The sequence below is a fragment of the Doryrhamphus excisus genome, linkage group LG14 (assembly GCF_037039965.1).
Source record: "Doryrhamphus excisus strain RoL-2023G ecotype Guam linkage group LG14, RoL_Dexc_Guam_v1.1, whole genome shotgun sequence".
Classification (NCBI taxonomy): Eukaryota; Metazoa; Chordata; class Actinopteri; order Syngnathiformes; family Syngnathidae; genus Doryrhamphus; species Doryrhamphus excisus.
In genome coordinates this window covers 13,953,043-13,965,908 of record NC_136370.1, presented here as the reverse complement: position 1 = coordinate 13,965,908, position 12,866 = coordinate 13,953,043, and the positions used below count along the sequence as shown (strand labels likewise).

Here is a 12,866-nt window from a genome sequence, read left to right as displayed (position 1 = left end):
TTTGGTATTCAATCGTTTTTTTTAATTTTAAATGTAAATATCCTTTGATTTCCGCCTCATTTAAATGTCTTTAGTCATCCATGACAGCAGACCTATTATCTTTGTGTTTCAAGCAGAACAAGTTATTCACAAACGTCAGCTTTCACTTTGAAAAAACAGTGATCGACAGGTCTACCTCTTTTCAGATATGTTGCAGACCATACCACTAACTGTTTGCTCTGTCTAAGGCCAAAACGAGTATGCCTACTTGATTAATCGCAACAAGCTTCAGAATAATCGACTAATAAAATAATCGTTAGCTGCAGCCCTTGTGGACAGCATGCCATTTCCACGTAAATGCTCAAAATGCCGCTAAAATGGAGAATCGTTGAGGCAAATTATCACTAATATGGCCAACACCTGCTTCGAAGTATTTATTTACAACATAATACATATACACTGATAATTTAAAATGGTTTTGTCTAGGGGAAGCAGTTGGTCAACTTACGAAGGTTCATCTCTAAGACTTTAAGACTGCTTGGCTGTTTCCAGCTCTGTTTTGCTTACCTATAGTATTTCGCAAGCTGCTAAGCTCTGGTACTGCATGTCCAGCTGGTGAAAATCCCTTGTGTGTGCACTGGTGATCCAAGACACCCAAAATAAAAGTCAAGTTCCAAGAGGTAAAAATGTTACCTTTACAGGAACTTCAACTTGTAACTGATTGGTTTGGAATTGATGACTACTTGTACAGTCTGTAGTAATTGTAGTTTACTCATTGCCTTCTCAAAGATATATTATAGGATCACAGTTGAGTCTGTTGTATTGGTGTGCCACAAACAAGTATGAATATAATACAATAAAGGGAGCATGATATTAAAGAGGAATAATTCATTTTGCTTGAACAAAGAGCTGACCATGACGACAATAAAACAATACCTTGGTTTAGCAACCCATGAACCATCATTTTTTTTGAGAATGATTCAGCACAACACACCCTACCTGTATGTACTGTACATTCTGGGCTGTTATGGATAAACAAGATATGCCTATACACAGCTCATTATGTTTAACCTTCGCTTTCTCTGTGTCATAATGTAAAGACACAGCTGAGGACTAGCACTGGACTTGGGTGGACCTGTGCTAACTCTGTTTACTTTAACCATCACTTCTAAACTGCTGTATTACTGCAATTTCCCTGACTTTGTATATTACTTCCAGTCTTATATAGATTCATATCTTATGTGCAAGGTGGTGGCTGTCATGGATCACTTGCGAGAGGAGCTATGTCTTTATTGCACACACAAATGTTGGGAGTGAGCAAAACTGATGTGGGTTTGACTTTTGGATTATTTAGAGTTTTTGTATTGTGTTATTTTTAGGGATGTCTTCCATTAAAGATTGTCATTGTCAAATCTGTTTTGTTCGATTAATTGTTGAATGTGTATGTGTTTGTGCCCCCACGTAGTCAGAATGGTACAATCTTAATCACTTGAAATTTTCATACAATACAAGCAACGATAGTCGAATCAGACTCCCCCTGAATCGAATAATCGAATATTTCCAGTATTCTTAGATGCCCGTAATCTATTATAAAGTGTGCCGGTTATCATTAAGAACTTACGAGAAGTGATCGCATTATAGACATTGTGTGACTTGGCCCACTTCTTCTAGGACAGAAGTGTGTCATGAGTGGGTATGGATCAGTGCGGTCACAGTAGCCAAACATGCAGGATTTTATGTATGAAATGCGCCCAAAGTAGTATGTGTACGCAGTAATCCTCCATCTATGCATGCCCTGGCTTGGCTCTATTCACTGACACCACTAACCCCTCCAATATCCCTTTTGGCTCCAATTATTGATGAGCACTGGAAGACTGGCTCATCAAGACTTGTACTACTTTATTAAAAGTATTATAAAAGTGCTTATACAGTCATATTAAGGTGCTGTTCAACTGTGGATTTTTAAGAAAAAGTCCATAGAAATCATATCAGTCATGTACACACAACTGTCTCTATGTTTGGAATGGGAGCAGCAAATATTTCCACCCATACCTCACATACCATTTCACATCCTTCCCCACACATAGCTATGCTGTGACTGGACCCACTAACGCTGTCATGTACCATACTGTAGGTGGCAAGTATGCTACTGGCCTACTGTGACAGGTGAAAGGTGTTTTTTTAAAAATGCCTCAAAACATAAGATTGGACTTGTCAGAGCTTATGCAATCCATTAAAGCAGATTTACATCACGAGACGTTATTTCCAAACTGGTTCATGGTAATAAGCTCTGTGTGTACATTGGTATTTTTTGAGTGAATATAAGGCTTGTAAATGACAGAGTGCCCTGTGTAGTTTGCCCACAAGTTCAGATAGTCAGCACATTTGTTTTTAGATTGTAAACCAGCACCAAACACAGCCAGCAAGCAGCAAAAAGTAACTAATGTGTACAAAAGAACCCTGTATGTGACTGTGACTGACATATTATGTTGATATTATATCTGTGGTGTTTATTTTGGTTAAGTTTTAAGACTATTTTTCGGGTTTGTTGTTGTTTTGTTAAGGTATGGTCATTGATTCGTGTAGGTCTTGCTTACATCCTGTAAGGTTTGCTTTGATTATCTTTGCAAGCTATTTGGGTTATACAATTTCCCAAAACATTATAACATTCTATTTAGAACATGATGTGTATTGTAGTTGTAGTTGTTTGTGAATAATCTACAACTAAAAACAAACCGAACACGACCGACCGACTGTGGAGTGAATTGGTATGTAGTGTCATTGTAGAGCCTTTTGTCCTAGTTTCTACGAAACTACCTGCAGTGAAGTGTTGTTGTGACGAACAAACGTGCCAATGGACGCGTTATCATTAATTGGGAAACTTTCATTAAAAGAATTTTCGAACAAGAAGTGAAGGACTTACCTTTCATCCAGTCTACAACTTGCTTTGGTGTCCACTTAGTTATAGGCTCCATAGCTTCTTCGAGCTTATACTTTAAAAAAAAATGTCTAGGCAATTTAAGAAAGAATTGAGTCTACCGTAAGTGTCACATTCTTTGTAACAACTCTTTCTGGTTGACTTTGGCTACTTATGGTCGTTCACCGAACAACTCTCATGACGCGAAGAGAGGCTGTGCTGAAATCCCCCACAACTCCTCATCCACCGGTGTGGGATCTGTGCTGCATTCACTGATGGCTCGGAAAAAACGTCTCAAAAGCGACAACTGTGGAGACAGAGTCGCTTGTAAAGCTACTTCCATAAAGTGCGTCTACTAGTGGAAAAAAAGGTATAAGTTTCTTATAAATGTAACGGCACTGCTTATTTAATTACGTTAGGAATCTGCCGTGTTATATTATGATACTGCATATTTCATGGCGTTTACGAGGGACCGTAAATGCATTTTTGTGACTTTGTGACGTTTTCCATTCACCGGCCTTATTTAAAACAGGATGCATGCTCGGCTTATTTTCTTTTAAAATATCATTTAGAAATACATGCTCGACTCATTTTCGCTTCAAACATTTCAAAATTAGTACTTTTAAAGTGCTTTAAATTAATCTTGGACGAAAAAATATATTTAAAAACCTGACAAATCTCCAAACTAGTTAATGAGTCTTGTATGTATGTTTATGGACACATAAACTTCACGTGTCCATCTCATGTTACTATTTAAACATGAGATTATTTATTCAGTCATTAAAACAATACATATTGATGACTCCAAAGTGGATGTGATTCACTACTACCCCCTGCTGGTCATCAGTCAGAGTGTTGGTGTTGGTGAGAACACTAGTAACAAAAAAAAAAAAAAAAACGTTGCACCGTTTTAAAAATCAGTCACAAAGAGATATGGGCAATTACACAAGGAGGTATTATTTGGTGGTGGGGGGGGGGGGGGGTCACAAGGGTGACACTGCTCACCTGTATAGAAACAAAACCAAATCAATGAGATTTTGTCTCTGTCAATGTCAACAAGGAAGTGAAGATGTGAGTGCCTGATGTTGGGAGAATTAGCATGATGCCAACATTGCAAGAGCTTTCTGCTTTGTGATGAAGGTGCGGCGTGGGCCCTGCCAGAAAAATTATTTACTCTTATTATGTCAACAATATTGGGTAATATGATTGTAAATGTGACTATAGGGGTGTTGGCTCATGTCTAGAGGACTCTAATAATGTTAAGTCTGTATTTCAAAGTCTATGAACCAGTGCGAAATATTGACGCTTGACAAAAAAAAACATAATCAATTGTAAGTGTATTTACACAATGAAACAATGACAAACATGCAAAAACTGTAGGCTTTCTATAAGTGCTATACGTTGTATATATAAGCGCCACTGCTTATGCAGTTAAGTAAATCATATTCAAAGGCATGCACCGTTCTCCTGGGAGTGGGCTGGATTGAAGGGATTTGGACAGTGTGGAATTCAGGGGAAGGCCACCGTGATCGGATTAGGGAAATCACGGGACTATTATAGAGGTGAAGTATGTAGTCTGCTGAGAAAAGACGGGGATCCAGTTTAAGCATGAAAAAAAATATCACTACCACATTGAAACTGGAAACCCGTGTTTGCTTTCTTGGCCACAGAAAAGGCCCCAAAATGCAAAAGGTCACTTGACATTTAAAAGATGAAGCAACTTTGTGTGAACTTGAACTTTTGAACATTTATTTTAGACCCATATTACATAAAGAACACTTCTGGTATTTTATGTTACTACCAGCAGGCTAACAAGCAGCACAGGAAGTTATAAGTTTGCCAGTCTAAGAAGACAGGATATGAGGGACTAAAGATGTTGTTACAACACAAATAAGTCTACTTCCTCCCTCTCACTGGTTAGCTCTATAAACAGAGACATTTTACTGTCACATTACCTGTAGTCAAAACACACACTTTATGAGATTAATTATGAAGTCCACCCTATGTATTTTTGTTGAACATTCATACATAAGACAGCATAAGACAGAAAGTCACTCATTCTAGACTTCAAAGGCAGTGATGTTGATGTTCTTCCTCGATTTCGGATCATAATTTGCAATAAGAGTGACTGTTATAATTAGAACATTTCCAAGTCTGTCTTCAATATGCCTCACACACATATTAAACACATGATATAATGTCTAAATATGCACCACTAATTATCGATAATGGAAGATGATCGAGGAACTGTTGGCATCCAAGTCATACTTACAGAATTTAGTCATACTTTTGCGCCTACGGTGCATTCAAGGAATGCCAAACAAAGTGCAACATTCCGATGTTTGATGTAAAAATATACGCAAAACATATTATAAACATAAGATTGTGTGGGTTTTTGAACAGTGGTTCATGTATGCTGGACATTTTCTCGTGTGTTTATGAATTATTACTGACTGATTTTTTTACTGATTTTTGGTGGCCTAAAATAACTTTTTTTGGGATGAAAATCAGCAAATTTGCACAGCAGTGAATGCTCGATCTTATATGAATCAATTACAAAAAGGAATCAGAAAATCCAAATGTAACATGTTGCAGTGTCTGTCATTGTGTAGACATTTGCATTCATAATGTCAAGGATGATTGATACAGGCATGTAATACCTACACAATAACTTGATTTAGGCCTCAAACATAATAAAATTCAGTAAGTTTCACAAATGATGTACTGTACAGTACACACAAAAGCTAATACAGTACAGGACTTTACATTGGCATTTCTTCTATTTTCAGTCAAAGGCTGTATTTTACATCTCCAAACTTAAGCCAAGAAAAACACTCTGTTGATAAAAAAAAATGCACATTGCCCATACTGAGTGTTTTTACGGAGTGATTGTGGGGGTGGCAGGTCTGGCGTTGAGGTACTCCAGAACAAAAATCTGTAAAATTTTGTTGAGGTTCTGAATGGTGGAGCGGTCCAAGTTCTGCTCGTTGTCCTCAAATGAGTGCCACACTACAGGGAAAGGCGAGGGGATAATGTGGAGGATGCGGACACCTGGCAAGGAAGAAAAGGATGAGCGTTAATCAGTGTACCATGACACTTTTAAACATATTTGAGTGTGATTTGTATTTGTGTATACCTTTGTTTAGAAATGGTATATGATCATCTTGAATGTGACCAACTGGTCGATCCGGCCAGAAGTATTCCACATCATCGGGATGATTCTCAAGTTGGTTCATAAAGTGCAGTCTCTTTTCTGAAAATAGAGTAAAATAAGCACTTCAATATACACTATACTCTCATGGCATGGCAGTTAAATAACATTTGATGAAGGAAAGTAGACTTATTTTGTGTCAAGTCAGAACAACCAAATTTCAAAATAGTAGTCAGATAGAATAATCAGTATTCTAATCAGTATTGTATGTATGAACTCAGACATACAACGTGCCCGGTCATTAGCGTAATGCAAATGTGCAATATTTCCATCACTGCCTCTGTTACTATCTCAATCATATTTATTTATTTAACAACCCGATACAATACACTCATATGTGACTTTACTCATCTGTATACACCAGTCATTATTTGCACTATGACCCATTTATCATTGCAATATGTCTGCTCCTGCTATGCTACAGTGCAATACTATGTGTATATTTTGGATATATTGTATATATATCTTGTTAAATTGTCTTTTTACTCTACTTTTATATACTTTTTTTTTTTAACTTGACTATTGCACTGAAAGGAGAAGCTCTCCAATCTCGTTGTACATCTTGTATAATGACAATAAAGGCCATTCCATTCCAGTATTTTCTGTTGAGATTCCAGTGAAATTTGTACTGGAGTCACATGAACTAGTCTTTTATTATTGCTGATCATCTTTTATTGTTTTATCACATTTTTATTGCTTTATAGTAACAATTTCTACACTCATGATCATAAGTTTAACACTAGTTGAAAAATTGCAAAGCTTTCCATTTTGGATAAGGAGGTTCAAAGTAGAGTTTCAAAATGCAACAAGAAGAAATGGGAGTGAGACCAAAAAAAATGAGGAGGCAATTTACTGCAAGCAACCATGAAAGTGAAATAGCCTTTAAAAGTCAAAATCTTGGCAAAAAACAGTAAAACATGATCGGTCACCTATGTTCTGCAGTCGGGAGAGCCAGTACGTTGTGACTGGGAACTGGTTACCAAAGCGTGGACTGGGAGCCCCAATCAGGTCCAACAATACAAAGAGGTCCTGGCGGAAAAAGCAACATAAATGCTGATGCACATACGTTCCCAGAGTGACAACAAGTACACACAATACCCTCTATCTGTTCACATCTATACACAGGTATGATATAGTGTGTCTGTCATGTACTATGCCGTCCAGTTGATTGGTGCTTGTGTCTCCTGGAGGATGCGGGGTGGTCCACATCTTCTGTGCTAGGTGACGAGAGCCATAGAGGGAGTCAAGAGGGGTCCACTGAACCAGTGCTTCTTCTCCATCAAAGAAAATCAATTGTAAGGTCAGGTTGGGGTTGAGGGCCTACAGGGGAGGAGGGATACAACAATTATTGCAGCACCAGCTTGCATTCTAAATGGTTTGCTGCCCTCTAATGGAGATATTTTGATGTTTAACCTAGTAGAGGGAATGGTTTTATTTGTTTATAACATGCTTAACACATACACTTAGCTGGGATAGGCATCAATTTTCTATCCTCACGAGGGTCGCAGGTATGCTGGAGCCTACCCCAGCTGTCTTTGGGCAAGAGGCGGGGTACACCCTGGACTGGTCGCCAGCCAATCACAGGGCACATATAGACAAACAACCATTCACACTCACATTCATACCTATGGACAATTTGGAGTCGCCAATTAACCTAGCATGTTTTTGGAATGTGGGAGGAAACCGGAGTACCCGGAGAAAACCCAGAGATGCCCAAGCGGAGAATCGAACCAAGGGTCTTCCCGATCTCCTGTCTACATGCTAACCACTCGTCCACTATGCGGCACTTGAATAATCCACCAACCTTAATAACAACGGCCAAGCATAATGCATCTTTTGGTACTGATCCAGATTATTGTTGTCAAGTCTTGGTGTAGGTCTGTTGGGTGAATTATTTATTCATTCATTCATATATTTTCTACCGCTTATCCTCGCTAGAGTCGTAGGGGGTGCTGGAGCCTATCTCAGCTGTCTTCGGGTGAGAGGCGGGGTACACCCTGGACTGGTCGCCAGCCAATCACAGGGCACATATAGACAAACAACCATTCACACTCACATTCATACCTATGGACAATTTGGAGTCGCCAATTAACCTAGCATGTTTTTGGAATGTGGGCGGAAACCGGAGTACCCGGAGAAAACCCACGCATGAACATGCAAACTCCACACAGAGATGGCCGAGGGTGGTATTGAAGTCGGGTCTCCTTGTTGGGTGAATTAAATTTAAATAATTTTATTCGTAGCTTAAATATAGCATGATCTGTCATGCTTTTAATATTCATTTGCACCCATGGTAGCAAACAATTCTCTTTGGACTTTATAATAGACAGCTGAGTCAGATAAACACATCCTTTGGCTGATCTCTGGCCGTCACTGGACCTGACCCCGTCTGTCCAGACTTGAGCTCAGTGGTGAAAGCAAAGAGTAACACCAGTAACACCTATGAATGTTAAGTATATTCTTTGGTGGGATTCACTTCCTAAACACACTCAGATTTTTGTAAATGTATTATGAACAATAACTGAATATACTTCCTAGCCAAAGGTTTTGGGCCACTTGATAGTTTCCCATGTAGGAAGTGAAAAGTGGTTCTTTGACCTGTCCGTTACACCCAAACCAGAAGTTGGGTCTGCAGTTCTTCAGGGAAGACTGATTAAGGACAGCATAGGGACACAGTTCATGACAAGGTTTAGGTTTGAAAACACCACCCATTCTAACGTTTGTGGTCTGTTGAGCTCTTATTATAAAGTTTTGTCGATGTTTTGGATAGCATTGCTCCTGTCAAGGTTAGAATGGTTCAAAGTTTGATTTACAAAGAAAAGATACTTTGTTTTAAACCAAACCTTGAGTTATTTTTCTGAAATCATTACCAACTGCTACAAATAACAGATTCACAAACGCTACAGTTTCACTGATATTACAACTCATGTCTACATCTAAGCAGTCTGCAGTCAAAGAGCCTGCAATATTCTCTCATGACAAAGGTCAAGGTATAAAACAGTCAAAGCAATCATCTGCAGTCTTGAGTCCATCAACATGCTGCCTTGATGAGTTACCTGCTTGATTTTGCTAGTTTGTGCTGATCAGTTTGTTACCACAACTCACTCATCTAACGAGCATCTCACTTCAGACTGGAACATTTCTAATGGGTCTTAAAAACTGCTGTCATTAAGCTTCTTCTGAAGAAGGCCAGCCTTGATTCCACAGTACTGAACAACTACCGTCCCAGTACACCAATTGCTTTATGACTTTATGACTCATCTGCGTTTTGACACTTTCCAATCAGGATTTAGGCCCGACCTATGACAGCACTGAGACTGCTTTGATGAAGGTGACAAATGATATCTGTCTGAATACAGATGCAGGCAAAGTCTTAGTTTTGGTTCTGCTAGATCAGAGCGCCGCCTTTGACACAGTTGACTATGTGATCTTATTACAGAGGTTAAACAACTGGATGGGAATCTCTGGTGTTGCTCTATACTGGTTAAAGTACGTTGGAATTGGTAACTGCATCTGAGACCAAATGGCTATGACCAGGGATCAATCCTCGGTCCCCTATTGTTCAGTCTGTACAGGCTCAGCTAATACTCAAATACAATGTGTCTGACCACAACTATGCAGACGACACTCAGATTTCCGTGCAACTGATGGCAGGTGAGCATAGTCCTGCTGATTTACTTTGTCACTTTGTCATGCAAAACAACTTTCTACAGCTAAACTCAACAAAAAAAATCACTGGGGCCCACAGAAACAAACCACCTTGGGACCATTTCTCTAAAACCTCATCATCAGGTTACAAAAAGACACATTAAATCAATAACATCAGCAGGTCTTAGCACCTAAAAAACATTTCCAAAATCAAGGGAATAGTGTCTAAAACAGCTTCAGAGAGACTTTCCGTGCTTTTGTCTTCAGAAGGCTAGGCTACTGTAACGGCCTTCTCACCGGGCTCTCTAAGCGATCTGTATAACATGTGCAGTACATCCACAATGCTGCTGCTCGAGTCCTGATGAGAACCAGGAAATATGTCCATATTAGTGCAGTACTCGGGTCTCTGCACTGGCTTCCTGTCACTCAGCAAATAGACTTCAAGACGGCTCTGCTTGTCTTTTCATAGTCTTGTGCCAGTGATTTTACCTTTCTTTTCTGTAAAGTACTTCAAATTACCTTGTCTATGAATTGTGCTTTATACTGGAAATAAATAGCCTTGACGGTATTATGCCTTTCAGCTATGACACTTAACGCCCCCAGGGTGTTTGATGGGTCAAGGGACCACTTCACTACCTTCACTAAGGTAAACTTAACTCTTTTAGTATAATACTCGTAGTCACATACTTTACCTTTTGGCTTTTCAGCTCTTCATCAAGAGCCCGCGCCAGCTCCAGCATCATGGCGCAGGGGACGGCAGAATCTGTCGCGCCTTGAAACTCCCTACCATGCCATTGCTGCGCGTAGTACTTGGAGTCATAGTGACAGGCCAGAACCAGGCGGCGTTTGGCTGACGGGTTGAGGGTGGCAATGAGGTTGGTGAAGGGAAGTGGACCGTAGGGTGTCTGTGACATGAACCTATCCTCCGTCACTTCCCAACCTGCTCCGAGGGAGGTCAGGGTTGTTTTAATATGCTGAAAGTAGTAAGAAGACGCATAAGTAATTGATGAAAACCATCATCAACTTCAATTCCACTGACTCATTTTGGGTGATGTCGCTGTGTTTGCTGTAAGATTACCATAACGACTGAAGAATTTATGATATTTATTTTTATTATATTTTTGGTCACGGGTCCATAAAGACCGAGGTCCGCCATGTGGTGATGGCTGCTTTATAGGGTAAAATATTGACGTGGTATACAAAATCTTATTTTTTCTAAATTGTAACATGTTACCCAACTTCTGCATGATTTTTGAGTTACTCTCACCCAAAACATTAACATTTAATTTCCTGTCACATATTGGATATTCTCCTGATATGCCAGAAGATGGCGTTATAACCATGCCTGTGCTGAATGTTGCCATTGTGGTTGCAGGTTCCTGTGTATGATGGTTATTTGCAAACTTGCCTGCTGCACAGCCTGGCTGCCTGCAGAGCCAGGATATCTGGTAACGAGCATTGGCCTCAGGTCCCGCTGCCACATCTGTGCCAGGTCTGTGTGCGACAGAGCGGTCTGGATCTCATCGGGTGTAAGTGTGACCGCTTGGTGCTGCAACTGAACAAGAGCAGAGTGTTATGTTTGTGTTGTCTTGTTAGAAGCTTGTCAGTCAACTTCTGACCTTCGTTGATTGATTGACATTGATAGGAAAAGAGCTGTGTAAAAAGGTGGATGGAGCCCTTGTGCTACATCATATGGTCCCAAGATGGTATTATTTTTATGGAGGGGTTAGGTTATTTTAGGGCCACCACAGAATGTTGAATTGATATGCCCATAAAAATGTAATTTTTAGCTTAATGTGAGCTTTTTCCCCCCAATTTTGGATCAACATTTGTAATAAAAGTGACTGAAATCTGAGTCATAGTGTAGAAGTAATGAATTATAACGTCATATTATCAGATTAAACATACTTTTAGACAATGGGATTAGGACTAGGAACTGCAGATGAAATAGCCTTTTGCCTTATAATAGCCTTATAATTCTGGCATATTGACAGAAATCTTAAATCTTAATCTTAATTAAGATGCACTGTTCCTGTAAATACTGACTTTTTTTTTTAAAGTGTGCTTTTTAAACCATTTCCCAATTTTGCTGTACATTTTAGCCATAATATCACATTTCTAAATGATTACTGACTTTAGGACTTTATGATTACTGATGAGATTTGTTTGCGGTAGGGAAAAAACAACAACATATTTTTGGAGGAAAAAAAGTGAAGTAAAATATTTACTTGGATCAAAAGTCTTTGGGGGTGGGGGGTGAATGCTGAATCGCAAATGTCTGTGGATCCACTGTACTGCAGAATGTTATTTAAACTTATATAAACCAACTGAGCAAACAAATGAAGCTCAGACTTCTGAATGAATACTGTTTCTAACAGAGTATAACAGAGTATATATTGTATATACGGGGTATATACGGGGTATATACGGGGTAGTTATTAGTTTATAGTTTATTAGGTTATTAGTTATAGATGCCGTTCACTTGACTAACAATGCTGGCCCTTTTTGGGGCCTCAAAAGGCAATTCTCAAATGATGCAGACATTGCATCATCAGTATTGCGCAATGTGTATTAGGTCCACTTTTGCACAGAAACTAACCCAGGTGCAATGAACCGTGACAACATGACAACTCAACATTATCTCAACTACGCAGCACTAAGTCAACAACCCCACTACAAGTAGAAATATGCATACATTTCTACTTCAAAGTTTCTATGAACTATCAGTATATATAGTATATATACATAAGCAAATTTCTGCTAAGTAGGATTCGTTATTTACAATTAAAATATTTTTGTAGTTAGGAGCATACAAAACCTGTCAACATGGTTTTTAATACAATTAGAGCCCAGCGGACATAAAATAACCCCTATAGTGACCTTTACACTCATATTTTTTTCTTTCTTTCTTTATTTTTTCTTCTTCTGGTACTTCCTTCTGTGGTGTGAACTGTATTTGTATTTTAGTTCATTTAGTCATTTTTTAGTTTAAAAATGTTGAATATAGGCCACAAATATTACATAAATTAAGCCAAATCAGGTATATTTTCTGACTAATAATAGACCGTAGACAACCACAAAAAAACAGCGATGATTTGTTGAAATATTCCA

The 12,866-nt window shown here is 38.9% G+C and overlaps 2 protein-coding genes across 3 annotated transcripts in view; both read right to left on the bottom strand.

Moving 5' to 3' along the window:
- LOC131140298 (connector enhancer of kinase suppressor of ras 3-like) overlaps positions 1 to 3,156 on the bottom strand; it is a 29,838-nt gene extending 26,682 nt beyond the window's left edge. Inside the window, exon 1 of the mRNA XM_078795910.1 lies at positions 2,903 to 3,156. Within this exon, the coding sequence (XP_078652036.1) occupies positions 2,903 to 2,954 (52 nt within the window). The 5' untranslated portion in view covers positions 2,955 to 3,156. The remainder of the gene's footprint in view (positions 1 to 2,902) is intronic.
- A 1,472-nt stretch (positions 3,157 to 4,628) lies between these two features.
- qpct (glutaminyl-peptide cyclotransferase) overlaps positions 4,629 to 12,866 on the bottom strand; it is a 131,039-nt gene continuing 122,801 nt past the window's right edge. For both annotated transcript variants that reach the window (XM_058090061.2, XM_058090060.2), the window contains exons 2-7: positions 11,164 to 11,310; positions 10,448 to 10,729; positions 7,260 to 7,427; positions 7,037 to 7,136; positions 6,033 to 6,149; positions 4,629 to 5,947 (exon numbers count right to left, since the gene is read on the bottom strand). In XM_058090061.2, the coding sequence (XP_057946044.2) occupies positions 5,775 to 5,947; positions 6,033 to 6,149; positions 7,037 to 7,136; positions 7,260 to 7,427; positions 10,448 to 10,729; positions 11,164 to 11,238 (915 nt within the window). In that variant the 5' untranslated portion in view covers positions 11,239 to 11,310 and the 3' untranslated portion in view covers positions 4,629 to 5,774. The remainder of the gene's footprint in view (positions 5,948 to 6,032; positions 6,150 to 7,036; positions 7,137 to 7,259; positions 7,428 to 10,447; positions 10,730 to 11,163; positions 11,311 to 12,866) is intronic.